This window comes from Doryrhamphus excisus, chromosome 5 (assembly GCF_030265055.1).
Source record: "Doryrhamphus excisus isolate RoL2022-K1 chromosome 5, RoL_Dexc_1.0, whole genome shotgun sequence".
Lineage (NCBI taxonomy): Eukaryota > Metazoa > Chordata > Actinopteri > Syngnathiformes > Syngnathidae > Doryrhamphus > Doryrhamphus excisus.
The window spans coordinates 15,589,559-15,604,517 of NC_080470.1; the positions used below are offsets into that span (position 1 = coordinate 15,589,559).

At 43.5% G+C, this 14,959-nt stretch overlaps 1 protein-coding gene across 8 annotated transcripts in view; it reads right to left on the bottom strand.

The window, feature by feature from the left end:
• The window catches only part of obscna (obscurin, cytoskeletal calmodulin and titin-interacting RhoGEF a), an 88,161-nt gene that overhangs the window by 42,414 nt on the left and 30,788 nt on the right, over positions 1-14,959 (bottom strand). For 7 of the 8 annotated variants that reach the window (XM_058074403.1, XM_058074406.1, XM_058074407.1 and 4 more), the window contains exons 28-42: positions 10,961-11,230; positions 10,601-10,879; positions 10,274-10,531; positions 9,930-10,196; positions 6,989-7,255; positions 6,651-6,917; positions 5,717-5,983; positions 5,322-5,588; positions 4,478-4,744; positions 4,125-4,391; positions 2,613-2,879; positions 2,256-2,522; positions 744-1,010; positions 387-653; positions 36-302 (exon numbers count right to left, since the gene is read on the bottom strand). In XM_058074403.1, coding sequence (XP_057930386.1) covers positions 36-302; positions 387-653; positions 744-1,010; positions 2,256-2,522; positions 2,613-2,879; positions 4,125-4,391; positions 4,478-4,744; positions 5,322-5,588; positions 5,717-5,983; positions 6,651-6,917; positions 6,989-7,255; positions 9,930-10,196; positions 10,274-10,531; positions 10,601-10,879; positions 10,961-11,230 — 4,011 coding nt within the window. The remainder of the gene's footprint in view (positions 1-35; positions 303-386; positions 654-743; positions 1,011-2,255; positions 2,523-2,612; positions 2,880-4,124; positions 4,392-4,477; positions 4,745-5,321; positions 5,589-5,716; positions 5,984-6,650; positions 6,918-6,988; positions 7,256-9,929; positions 10,197-10,273; positions 10,532-10,600; positions 10,880-10,960; positions 11,231-14,959) is intronic. The other variant, XM_058074409.1, reaches the window with a different exon arrangement.

Genomic DNA, 14,959 nt, shown 5'->3' on the forward strand with positions numbered 1-14,959 from the left:
TAATAACTTTGTTGCTGTATATTTATTACACAAACCTTTTACTAACACCGTCCCTGTGGTCTCTGCACTTCCTGCTTGGCATGTATAGCTGCCACTGTCCTCAGGACGGATCTCCTTAATATGAAGCTGGAGGTTGCAGCCATCCTGCTTCATCTCATACTTCCTGTTAGCTTTTAGAGGCACAGTGTTCTTCTTCCACTGCACCGACACTGCAGGTTTATACAACTCACAGCACAAGATGGCTGTCGCTCCCTCTTCCGTCTCCATACTTTGTAGTGTTGTCTTGAACTTCGGAAGGAGCTCTACATAAATATCATGGTAAATGGTGACAATGGTGGGGCTCCATCATTAGAGCATGCATCATAGAAAAAGCATTGCACACACACCTTTCACGGAAACAGTTGCCATGGTTTCTGCATGTCCTACTTGACACGTGTAGCTTCCACTGTCTTCAGGTTTAAGGTCCTTAATATATAGCTGGAGACGGCAGCCATCTTGTTTCATCTCATACTTCCTGTTGGCCCTCAGAGGCAGCCCGTTCTTCTTCCATTGCACTGACACTCCAGGTTTAGACAGTTCACACATCAGAGAGACTGAACCTCCGTCCTCCATCTCTACATTTTGTAAGTCTGTCACAAACAATGGTGGCAGCTCTGGGGGATTTCAACAAAAGATAATTACATTTCTCCTACAACATTGTGTGAAGCAGTGGGAATTGGACTCACAAGACTATGAGTACACACCTTTCACTGACAAAGTGGCTGTGGTTTCTGCACGTCCTGCTTGACACGTGTAGCTTCCACCGTCTTCAGGTTTGAGGTCCTTAATGTTGAGCTGGAGACGGCAGCCATCTTGTTTTATCTCATACTTCCTGTTGGCCCTCAGAGGCAGCCCGTTCTTCTTCCATTGCACTGACACTCCAGGTTTAGACAGTTCACATGACAGAGAGACTGAACCTCCGTCCTCCATCTCTATACTTTGTAAGTCTGTCACAAACAATGGCGGCAGCTCTGGGGGATTTCAACAAAAGATAATTACATTTCTTCTACAACATTGTGTGATGCAGTGGGAATCGGAGTGTGATGGAGAAGAGGACTCCTCCGTCCCTATGAGATGTTGTGCTGCTCACGCTGTTCGCTCTCACAATGAAGGTGGACGCGCATAGGCTGGCACGTAATCAAACACAAACTTCTCCCTGCGTCCGGACAACGTATTTCCCATGTGTGGACATTCAAGGGTGCACACTCGATGTCCACACGCCACATATAATCCATACTACGAATACGCAAGGCTCACCTCATTGGACCGCAAGACTGTCAGCCTGCTGCCGGCATACACCGGAAAGGACTACTTCTGGGACGGCCCCCCTAAGAAGCGAAATTGGCGCGCGAGTTGTGGTCAGGTGACGGTGGACTGAACCAAGTCGCAAACAGGGTGCTGCACCCCTATTGTGGAGTGGGTGCGCCCAAGGGAGGTGCGAGAGTGTTTCAAGGGAAGATGTCTCTCCAAACGTGAGAGAGTAGATTGAGGAACGTGTGAGAGTAGAACGTATGAGAGTACAGTAAACCTCGGATATATCGGACTCGGATATATCGGAAATTCGCTCACAATGGACAGATAAAAAAGAACCAAATTTTCTGTAATGCATTTCCAATAAAAATTCATTGCATATATCGGATTTTTTATAACGGATTTCGCCCATTTCGGACAAAATCTCCAGTCCCGTTCCAATGCATTTCCATTAAATTTCCCTCGCATATATCGGATGGCCGCATCGTGGCGCTCCGATTCGCCGAATCGTGACAGGCCGCTATACGACGTCATTTGCAGCGTTTGCAGCGTTGCCTGCGCGTCCAGGTACATTGGAAACATAGTCAAGGAAGTGCCTTTTTATAACGGATAAAATCCGATTCACGCATATACCGGATATAAATCCGATATATGCGTAAAACGGACATTTTCCGGTATACGCATATAACGGATTTCGCTTATATCGGACAAAACCAGTGGGAACAATTGAATCCGATATATCCGAGGTTTACTGTAGTTGCTGTTGCATTGGTGAGAGAGTAGAAGTGGTGCAATGTTACATTGTTGGTAACATGTGCCTGCATTTTTGAATTATTTTCTTTGAGATTTTTGTATTTCTTTTGTTCTTCTGAGACATCATATTTTTGTGTTGTTTCTGTAACAATTTATTTTTCTTTCTTGAATGAACTCGCGACACGGACAAACAATACTATGAGTACACACACCTTTCACTGACAAAGTGGCTGTGGTTTCTGCACGTCCTGCTTGACACGTGTAGCTTCCACCGTCTTCAGGTTTGAGGTCCTTAATGTTGAGCTGGAGGATGCAGCCATCTTGTTTCATCTCATACTTCCTGTTGGCCCTCAGAGGCAGCCCGTTCTTCTTCCATTGCACTGACACTCCAGGTTTAGACAGTTCACACATCAGAGAGACTGAACCTCCGTCCTCCATCTCTACATTTTGTAAGTCTGTCACAAACAATGGTGGCAGCTCTGGGGGATTTCAACAAAAGATAATTACATTTCTCCTACAACATTGTGTGAAGCAGTGGGAATTGGACTCACAAGACTATGAGTACACACCTTTCACTGACAAAGTGGCTGTGGTTTCTGCACGTCCTGCTTGACACGTGTAGCTTCCACCGTCTTCAGGTTTGAGGTCCTTAATGTTGAGCTGGAGACGGCAGCCATCTTGTTTTATCTCATACTTCCTGTTGGCCCTCAGAGGCAGCCCGTTCTTCTTCCATTGCACTGACACTCCAGGTTTAGACAGTTCACATGACAGAGAGACTGAACCTCCGTCCTCCATCTCTATACTTTGTAAGTCTGTCACAAACAATGGCGGCAGCTCTGGGGGATTTCAACAAAAGATAATTACATTTCTTCTACAACATTGTGTGATGCAGTGGGAATCGGAGTGTGATGGAGAAGAGGACTCCTCCGTCCCTATGAGATGTTGTGCTGCTCACGCTGTTCGCTCTCACAATGAAGGTGGACGCGCATAGGCTGGCACGTAATCAAACACAAACTTCTCCCTGCGTCCGGACAACGTATTTCCCATGTGTGGACATTCAAGGGTGCACACTCGATGTCCACACGCCACATATAATCCATACTACGAATACGCAAGGCTCACCTCATTGGACCGCAAGACTGTCAGCCTGCTGCCGGCATACACCGGAAAGGACTACTTCTGGGACGGCCCCCCTAAGAAGCGAAATTGGCGCGCGAGTTGTGGTCAGGTGACGGTGGACTGAACCAAGTCGCAAACAGGGTGCTGCACCCCTATTGTGGAGTGGGTGCGCCCAAGGGAGGTGCGAGAGTGTTTCAAGGGAAGATGTCTCTCCAAACGTGAGAGAGTAGATTGAGGAACGTGTGAGAGTAGAACGTATGAGAGTACAGTAAACCTCGGATATATCGGACTCGGATATATCGGAAATTCGCTCACAATGGACAGATAAAAAAGAACCAAATTTTCTGTAATGCATTTCCAATAAAAATTCATTGCATATATCGGATTTTTTATAACGGATTTCGCCCATTTCGGACAAAATCTCCAGTCCCGTTCCAATGCATTTCCATTAAATTTCCCTCGCATATATCGGATGGCCGCATCGTGGCGCTCCGATTCGCCGAATCGTGACAGGCCGCTATACGACGTCATTTGCAGCGTTTGCAGCGTTGCCTGCGCGTCCAGGTACATTGGAAACATAGTCAAGGAAGTGCCTTTTTATAACGGATAAAATCCGATTCACGCATATACCGGATATAAATCCGATATATGCGTAAAACGGACATTTTCCGGTATACGCATATAACGGATTTCGCTTATATCGGACAAAACCAGTGGGAACAATTGAATCCGATATATCCGAGGTTTACTGTAGTTGCTGTTGCATTGGTGAGAGAGTAGAAGTGGTGCAATGTTACATTGTTGGTAACATGTGCCTGCATTTTTGAATTATTTTCTTTGAGATTTTTGTATTTCTTTTGTTCTTCTGAGACATCATATTTTTGTGTTGTTTCTGTAACAATTTATTTTTCTTTCTTGAATGAACTCGCGACACGGACAAACAATACTATGAGTACACACACCTTTCACTGACAAAGTGGCTGTGGTTTCTGCACGTCCTGCTTGACACGTGTAGCTTCCACCGTCTTCAGGTTTGAGGTCCTTAATGTTGAGCTGGAGGATGCAGCCATCTTGTTTCATCTCATACTTCCTGTTGGCCCTCAGAGGCAGCCCGTTCTTCTTCCATTGAACTGACACTCCAGGTTTAGACAGTTCACATGACAGAGAGACTGAACCTCCGTCCTCCATCTCTACACTTTGTAAGTCTGTCACAAACAATGGCGGCAGCTCTGGGGGATTTCAACAAAAGATAATTACATTTCTCAACATTTTGTGATGCAGTGGGAATTGGACTCACAAGACTATGAGTACACACCTTTCACTGACAAAGTGGCTGTGGTTTCTGCACGTCCTGCTTGACATGTGTAGCTTCCACCATCTTCAGGTTTGAGGTCCTTAATGTTGAGCTGGAGACGGCAGCCATCTTGTTTCATCTCGTGCTTCCTGTTGGCCCTCAGAGGCAGCCCGTTCTTCTTCCATTGCACTGACACTCCAGGTTTAGACAGTTCACATGACAGAGAGACTAAACCTCCCTCCTGCATCTCCACACTGTGGAGTTTCACTTTGAAGAATAATGGGAGCTCTGAAAAATATGGCATATCATTTTGTAACAGTAGTGAAATGTTTGGCTCTTCATGGACACAAGAGAAAAAACTCGCCCAGCACTGCCTCTCAGTCTTAGTAACGGTGTGTTCGCCGTCTTTCATCAATTGCTCTCACGGCACGAGCAACTTCACTTTGAACGCCCTTGTTCTTTTGTAAATCCTCCTGGAATCATGGCAAGCTCCCAATTGTACCTACTACGTATTCATAGGTATGAATGTGAGTGTGAATGGTCGTTTGTCTATATGTGCCCTGTGATTGGCTGGCCACGATTGTGTGCCTGGACTGCTGGGATACTCGCGACCCGAGTGAGGATAAGCGGCGCACCATAAGGTGCACCGTTGATTTTTGAGAAAATGAAAGGCTTTCAAGTGCACCTTATAGTGCAGAAAATACAATCCATTCCAAGGAGAAGCATAATAGAATAGCTTTTAAACCCAACTTACAGTTCGTTTTGCAGAAATGGGATAGAATTCCAAAATGTAGAAATGTATTTAGTAACTACTTTGCTTGGATAATTTATAACTACTCAATGTACACCGGCACAATGTACGTACCTCTCACGGCTACAGTTGCAGAAGTCTCTGCACTTCCTGCTTGGCAAGTATAGCTTCCACTGTCTTCAGGTTTAACGTCCATAATGTTGATTTGAAGGAGGCAGCCATCTTGTTTCATGTCGTATTTCCTGTTGGCCCTCAGAGGAAGCCCGTTCTTCTTCCATTGCACCGACACTCCAGGTTTAGACAGTTCACACCTTAGGACAGCTGTGTCTCCCTCCTCCAGCTCTGTATTTTCTAAGTCAGCTTTGAATGACACTGGAAGCTCTGGAGAGGCATTAAAGACATAGGATGTTCCCAATTAAGGAAATGGTAAAAGCTCGAGATGAATAGGAATATAATTGCTTTTAGGAATAAACCAGTTCAAATTGAAGGGAATTATTCTTTGGACACACCTCTTACGGACACAGTTGCAATTGTCTCGGCACTTCCTGCTTGACATGTGTAGATGCCACCGTCCTCAGGTTTTAGCTCATAAATGTTGAGCTGGAGACGGCAGCCATCTTGTTTCATCTCATACTTCCTGTCGGGCCTCAGAGGCAGTCTATTCTTCTTCCATTGCACTGGCGCTCCAGGTTTAGACAGCTCACAGGTTAGACAGGCTGAACCTTCCTCCTCCACCTCGGTATTTTCCAAGTTTGCAACAAAGAATGGTGGGAGTTCTGTGGGAATTCGACACAAAATGGGATTAAGGTAAGACAAAAAAGTTTTCCTAGAGGCAGTTCCGAAACAATTTGCTCCAGTTGTGTGAGTGTCCACGGTGTGATGCATGAAGCCATAAAATAGTTGAAAACAAGATGAATCAAAATGCAGCATCAGACACAATGAAAACAATGCAAACATAAACTGTCCAACTGTCTGCGTTCTCACACCAAATCAATCTACAGTCTTCTTTGGTTGCGTAGTTCCTACTTCTCCCTTATCTTCCTGCTTTGCTTCTCATGTCTTGTTACATTTGTTACACTTGCTACATTTGACGTTCAACATACTTATTTTCTTCTGTCGCTTCCTGTACAGTATACTGTGTATCCTGTGTATGTCAATGCTCTGTTTATACACAGTATATCGGCCACTGTATCGGTTATCAGACGATCTCTTTCAGCACTCAATATCGGTATTGGCATCGGCCCGGAAATTCCCATATCGGCCAGGGTCGAGTCCCTACCGGAAAAAACGGTCTATCACTGGAAAGTGCAGAGTCTCTAGCTTCAGTAGCATTTTTAGCAATTATTCTAATAGTAAAAGACTTGCATTAGTCTAAAAATAGCATCGCAAATCCCATTGCTGGATACAGCTTCAATGATGCCATAAAGGAAACAAGAGCAGCACCTTTTACTGACAAAGTGGCACTCGTCTCTGCACTTCCTGCTTGACATGAGTAGCTACCGCTGTCCTCAGGTTTGAGCTCCTTGATGTGAAGCTGCAGGAGGCGTCCATCCTGCTTCATCTCATACTTGTTCCCGACTCTTAATGGCAACTTGTCTTTCTTCCACTGCACTGTGGTTTCTGGCTTGGATACCTCACAGCACAGGTAGGCGGAACCACCCTCCTCTGCCTTTACATTCTGGAGGTTTTTGTTGAAAAATGCTGGTAGTTCTGGGAGAGATTTGATTTCATGTGAGGAAGTAGAAGAAACTAAGAAGACAATGTGAATGAAATACACACACCTTTGACTCTTAAAGTTGCAGCGGTCTCCGCACTTCCTGCTTGACATGTGTAGCTTCCACTGTCTTCAGGTTTCAGTTCCTTAATGTTGAGCTGGAGGAGGCAGCCATCTTGTTTCATCTCATACTTCCTGTTGGCCCTCAGAGGCAGTCTGTTCTTCTTCCACTGCACTTGTGCGCCAGCTTTGGACAGCTCACAGCTCAGAGAGACTGAACCTCCCTCATCCATCTCCACACTCCGCAAATCTTTCTTGAAGAATGGAGGTGGCTCTGCGTCAACAATAGAGCGAAAAATTTAAATTTTTTATTTTTATTTAAAATTCATTACAATAAATCTATTACACACTATCTTATCCTTTCAACATTTTTTTTTCTTTACCAAAGAAAATACATACAATGCAATTGGAAATCAATCAGACAACCAACAATGACAAGTAACACAAAAAAAATTAAACTGAATATTATCAGTAATTTTTAATAATATTAATAATACAGTAAACCTCAGATATATCGGACTCGGATATATCGGAAATTCGCTCACAACGGACAGATAAAAAAAAAACAATTTTTCTGTAATGCATTTCCAATAAAAATTCATTGCATATATCGGATTTTTTATAACGGATTTCGCCTATTTCGGACACAATCTCCAGTCCCGTTCCAATGCATTTTCCATTAAATTTCCCTCTCATATATCGGATGGCCGCATCGTGGCGCTCCGATTCGCTGAATCGTGACAGGCCGCTATACGACGTCATTTGCAGCGTTTGCAGCGTTTCCTGCGCGTCCAGGTACATTGGAAACATAGTCAAGGAAGTGCCTTTTTATAACGGATAAAATCTGATTTACGCATATATCGGATAACGGACATTTTCCGGTAAACGCATATAACGGATTTCGCTTATATCGGACAAAACCAGTGGGAACAATTGAATCCGATACATCCGAGGTTTACTGTAGTAATATTAAAAAAAATAAAACAAACTTTTGACTTATTTGTGTTTCTAAAGTTTAGAAGAAATAAATTTGAGGGTGACTGCATAACAGCTAACAGCATAGTTAGGGTCCGTAAGCGGGTCACTATTTTCAAGACTCAGTTGTAAGAGCACTGCTGTCAGGGTCTATGTACAGAGGAACATTTACAGGTATTATACACATACCGTATACATATCGTCATTGCTATCACCACCATCAGTTACCGGCTGATGGGATTTACCCTTTCCTTCACTCGTGCTTGAGCGGATTGGACTTTGCCGGGAGATTCCGGACCCGAGGAGTTCTTGAGTGGAACTGCAGCTTTCCTCTCAGTCTTGAACTTTGACTCTTAAAGGAACTTTGGGGGCACTTTTGCATTTTTGTCAGTGTTTCTGTTTCTTAGAGCTGATATCCGCTCCCCCCGCGACCTTCTTGTTTGCGTTGTAGCTTCGTTACCTCTATAGGAGGGCACGATCGTTACAACTGGTCAGCTTGCTATCTTGCTAGCTCGCTAGCTAACCGTCTTGAGTCCTTACATAAGGATAGCATAAGAGTTGTGCACTGTGGCGTAAACAATGAATAATCGGAGTGTAAATGTGACTATAGGGGTGTTATTTAATGTCTACCGGGCTCCCATAATGTTTTTAAAAACCCTATTGAGAAAGTCATAAACAGGTTTTTCTCAGTGGGAAAAATTCAGGTCTACGTTGTCCGTTCAAAGCCATAACCCGGCAGTGTTGGCTTACCTTCCAACCTCTTTGTCTGCAAAGAAACAGCTGCTAATGATTTGACTGATCGATGACATTCTTTATACTTTATACTACGCTACGTATAGTATTGACTGTTTACTTTTGCTTTGAAAGTGACAATAACAAAGTAATGGTGTAATATTATTGATCGTAAATCTGGAGTTACTTGGCCAATTTTCACCATTCAAACACTTGCATGCAGTTTGAAGTCTGCTCTTTCGTGGCAAGTTGATTGCGTCAAAATTACGAGAATTCAATTCAACTAAAAAGTCATCATCGAAAAAAAAAGTCAAGTCAAAACATGACAGACTCCTCCAGAGTTAATATGAATATGTCCAATTATTTGTGCTCATTTAGTAGGAGCGTCAGGAGACCCTCAGCTCTCGAGTCGAGACGAAGATTGAGAGACGAGACTAGATTTAAACTTTACTCTTAAGAAACGTGCAATGAAAAAACATACGACGACATATTGCAATCTACTAATATAATTTCTATAAGTTACATTCTTCTGCACTCTTTGTGTATGTGCTAGGGGCCCCGCCTCCACCCACCAAGACAAAAAGACTGTATGACTGACAAAAGGGCTCACTCCATTCATGCCATTGTTCAATGGAACAAACCAATGCACAGAGTGAGCTCTCTTCTGCCTGTTTGAGAGGAGGAAAAGAGGCATGCAGGTCAGGCTATGACCGCAGGGATAAGACAGTAAACCTCGGATATATCGGACTCGGATATATCGGAAATTCGCTCACAACGGACAGATAAAAAAGAACCCATTTCTCTGTAATGCATTTCCAATAAAAAATCATTGCATATTTCAGATTTTTTATAACGGATTTCGCCTATTTCGGACAAAATCTCCAGTCCCGTTCCAATGCATTTCCATTAAATTTCCCTCGCATATATCGGCTGGCCGCATCGTGGCACTCCGATTCGCAGAATCGTGACAGGCCGCTATACAACGTCATTTGCAGCGTTTGCAGTGTTGCCTGCGCGTCCAGGTACATTGGAAACATAGTCAAGGAAGTGCCTTTTTATAACGGATAAAATCCGATTTACGCATATACCGGATATAAATCCGATATATGCGTAAAACGGACATTTTCCGGTATACGCATATAACGGATTTCGCTTATATCGGACAAAACCAGTGGGAACAATTGAATCCGATATATCCGAGGTTTACTGTATAATAATGTACGAGGTCAAAATCAATGCACCTTTGACTGTAACAGCCGCAGTTGTCTCTGCGTTTCCTGCTTGGCATGTATAGCTGCCACTGTCCTCGAGTTTGAGCTCCTTGATCTGAAGTTGGAGGAGGCAGCCATCCTGTTTCATCTCGTACTTCCTGCCAGCCCTCAGCGGCAGCCAGTTCTTCTTCCACTGCACCGGCACACCAAGCTTGGACAGCTCGCAGTACAGGACGACTGAGCTTCCCTCCTCAGTCTCAACACTCTGCAGCTCTTCTTGGAAAAACGGAGGGCGCTCTGAAGAAGGGGAGAGAAAGGATACTTGTGGACACGCCCGTTCAGCTCAGGTTGTGTCGCCTGACTTCATTCATTACCTGTCACAGTCAGCTTGGCAGTGGCCTGCACGTCTCCCGTATCACAGCAGTATACTCCAACATCCAGGGGGTCCACATTGTGGATGAGCAGTCGGTTGACTTTTCCCTCCTGACGTATCTCAAATTTTTCACAGTTCCTGAGAGGAATGTGGTTGCACCTCCAGGTAACGGCGGCAGTGACGTCAGAGATTGTGCAGGACAACATGGCTGTCTCTCCCTCTATGATTGTCACATCTTTAGGCATCTCTTCAAATAAAACTGGAAATGAAATAAAAGCATTGCTTTAGCAAATCCTGACAACAGGTTTAGATGTTTACATCTTCTCACCTTTGGGCTTTGGTACCACCAGAAGACTTGCAGATGTCCTTTCCTCCCCGACCACAAACGCCACAGTGCCTGTCTCCTCGGGTGTTGTCATGGTGAGTACCAGTCGGTGTTGGCGACCCTGGTATGTCATCTGGTTCATCTCATTCCTCTGCAGCGGGCTGGAGTCGAGCCACCACGTACCCTCGCTCACATTGGCATGGCTGAGCTCACATGCAAACGTGGCGTCCTCACCGGCTGTCACCGTAACGTCTTTAAGCTCTGTTACAATTCGCACTCTCTCTGTGTTGGACATTCGGTAGATCAAGATGGTTTTGTCGAGTCTGAGCCTTCATAAGGATTAAGGACTGTGTTTCCACGTACCTCTTACAACCAACTTGGCAGTGGTCTTCTTGCCCCTGGTGATGCAACAGTATTCGCCAGCATCTTCCAGACGCAGCTGCTTGATCTCCAGCGTGTGCGTGGCTCCTTTTTTTGTTAAACTCACTCGTCCCCCTGCTTCAATCGCAGCGTTGTCTTTCTTCCATGTGACCGGGACGTTAGCGCTAGAAACTTCGCACGACAGAAGAACCGATTTTCCCTCCATCACCGCTTGGCTGTCCAGCTCCTTCTCAAAGAACACGGATGCTGCCGCTACAGCAGAACAAGAGATGCTGATGCTTACTTTCCATTTACCGACTTAGACTGAGCACACTTTGTATTATCATATGATAGTTTTCATAACTCAAAATGCTAAAGTCATAAAAAAATAAAAAATATATAACCACACCCTAATTGCTACTCTAATTACTGTGCAGCAATTTTACTGTGAAACAGTACAACCAGTAAGTACAGTAGCAGTAGCCTTTCATGAATGATATATTCCTCCTTTAACTCTTAACTCTGCATACTCAGTATTGAGTATTGACTCTCTTGGAAAGGAAACAGTCAGGAAAACATTACTAGAATTTTTAAATGTGTACAATTTTATTTCAAAAGTTGCTAACTATAAAGTCAATGATTTATCAGATTGTTATTACTATTTGGCAGGGAACCATATTTGGTCCCCTTGTGATTCATCTTAGAAGAGTTTGTAATAGAATAAATAGAATATAATATTTAAAACAAATACATAAAATGAGAAGAAATATTACATTATATAAATATTTAAATTAATTTTGTATTTGATTTAATCAAATATTTAATGATATATTTCTTACATTTTAATAATTTCATTATACATATACAATAATAATTAATTATACAGAATGAAACTATAAATATGCATAATAATCAATTGTACAATAAAAATAACAATACATTTGAAAGACATATAATTGTATTTTAGAAGAATTATAAAGAAATTAATTTAGAAAATTAATTAAATTAAATTACATTTAAATTAATTAAATTAATCAATTAATTTACAATAATAAATTAATTTACAATTTATAATATGATACATTATAGAAAAAATAAAAACAATACATTAAAAACAATTCAAAGATATTCATCCATGATGATAATCGCGGCAGCAAATTCATATACAAAATTCATATATAAAATTTTACAAATTTCCCCGCTGAGGGACGAATAAAGGCATATCTTAATATCTGTAATATATGTAGCTGTTTAATTAAATTATCTAGAAAATATAAGATTTAAAATTATTTTTATTTTTTAACAAATTAACAAATATTTTGAATTTTATGTTTCAATATTCAAAAGAATGAAAACAATAAATTTATATACATTTTATAAATATTATATATATAAGTATTTGTAGTATTACGCTACCGCTCAAAAGTTTGGGATCAGTTTTCCGGAGAAAAAGACTTTCATGCATTCCACAAACAATTAAAATGAATCAGATGATTTTCAAAGAAGGATGTACATTTTTGCATAGAGGCCTACTATCAACAACTGTCAGTCCTCTGCATCAATCTCCTGGTATGGCTGCTAATCCAAGTTCATCATTTTATAAGGCTAATAGATTATTAGAAAGCCATCTAAAAATCGAAACCAAAACTAAAATCTCTTACCACTACTCCCTTCAGAGAGCAGCACAAACTGGGTCTAGGACAGGACAGAAAGAGGAGTTGGAGGCCCTGATGTACAACTGTGCAAGAAGACAAATATCTTGGAGTGTGTAGTATAAGACAAAGACGCCTCACAGGTCGTCACCTGGCAGCCGCACTAAATAGTACTGATCAAACACCAGTGTCAGTATCAACAGTGAAGCGGCGACTTCGGGAAGCTGGACTTCATGGCAGGACTGCCAAGAAAAAGCCATAAATCAGACTGGCCAAATACATTTCTAAGTGATCCCAAACTTTTGAGTGGTAGTGTATAGTAACCTAAAAAAATATTATAAAAACTGAAGACCTCTGAGATGTTCCCCTCGCATTGACATTCAAAACGAAAAAAACTGCATCTAATATACCTAAAACACTTATCAATGTAAGAAGCTGAACATATACTGATTTGATGGTGTTCTCATCCCATCTAAAGGGAAGAAAAATCAATGAATGTTGCCTTCAAAAGTCAAGGTAATTTGGCAGCTTTGAAAAAGATGTTTCTGCACCTCTCCTGATGTCTTTTGGTGCCTCCCAGTTTGAAAACCTCTGATCCACTTTGAGGTATCCCATCAAAAAAAGAGTCACTGTAATTCAAGGGGACCTATGATGCTTTTTCCACCTTTCTGACCTATAAATGTAGTTACAATGTTGTATTCCAGTGTTAAACCATGCCATTCATTCATTCATTCATTCATTTTCTGGTGGCCAGCCAATCCCAGGGCACATACGTATAGACAAACAACCATTCACACTCACATTCATACCTATGGACAATTTGGAGTGGCCAATTAGCCTAGCATGTTTTTGGAATGTGGGAGGAAACCAGAGTACCCGGAGAAAACCCACGCATGCACGGGGAGAAGATGCAAACTCCACACAGAGATGGCCGAGGGTGGAATTGAACCCTGGTCTCCTAGCTATGAGGTCTGCGCGCTAACCACTAGACCGCCATGCCGCCATAAACCATGCCATAGTTTCAGATAATCAGGTTTGCCCATTTGGAAGTGAGCCCTGAAAGATGTTTTGGGACGGCTCAAAACGCTCGGTTTCAGAGGGCGTTGCAAAACTGTTCCTTTGTGCGCTTTCTTATGGGCGTGGCTGTAGGCCAGATACCATCTCAACTGACTCCTCTCGATGTGAAGGAGAAGCGGCTCTACTCTGAGCCCCTCCCGGACGGCTGAGCTCCTCACCCTATCTCTTAGGGTGAGGCCAGCTATCCTACGGAGGAAACTCATTTCAGCTGCCTGTATCCGCGATCTCATTCTTTCGGTCATGACCCAAAGCTCATGACCATAGGTGAGGGTGGGAACATAGATCGGCCGGTAAATTGAGAGCTTTGCCTTCCGGCTCAGCTCTCTTTTCACCACGACGGTCCGGTACAGCGACCGCATTACTGCCGAGGCTGCACCGATCCGTCTGTCGACCTCACGCTCCCACTTTCCCTCACTCGTGAACAAGACCCCGAGATACTTAAACTCCTCCACCTGGGGCAGGACCTCATTCCCAACCCGGAGGGAGCACTCCACCCTTTTCCGACTGAGATCCATGGCCTCTGATTTTGAGGTACTGAGTCTCATCCCAGACGATTCATACTCAGATGCAAACCGTCCCAGTAAACGCTGAAGGTCGCAGCCCGAAGAAGCCATAAGAACCACATCATCTGCAAATAGCAGAGATGAGATTCTAAGGCCCCCCAACCGGACTCCCTCAACACCTTGGCTGCGCCTAGAAATTCTGTCCATGAAAATTGTGAACAGAATCGGTGACAAAGGGCAGCCTTGGCGGAGACCAACATTTACCGGAAACAGGCTCGACTTACTACTGGCAATGCGAACCAGACTCCTGCCCCGTTTGTACAAGGACCGGATAGCACGTAGTAGCGCGCCACCAATCCCGTACTCCCGGCGCACCCCCCAAAGGACGCTACGAGGGACACGGTCGAATGCCTTTTCCAGGTCCACAAAGCACATGTAGACTGGTTAGGCAAACTCCCATGCACCCTCCAGCACCCTCGTGAGGGTGTAGAGCTGGTCCAGTGTTCCACGACCAGGACGAAAACCGCATTGGACCTCTTGTATCAGAGGTTTGGCCAACGGTCGTACCCTTCTCTCCAGCACCCTGGAATAGACTTTCCCAGGGAGGCTGAGGAGTGTGATCCCCCTGTAGTTGGAACACACCCTCCGGTCACCCTTCTTGAAAAGGGGGACCACCACCCCGGTCTGCCAATCCAAAGGTACTGTTCCCGACTTTTAGTGTTTTCAAAAACTTTATTCAAGTGTTGTTCACAGTAGTGAGGAACTAGTTT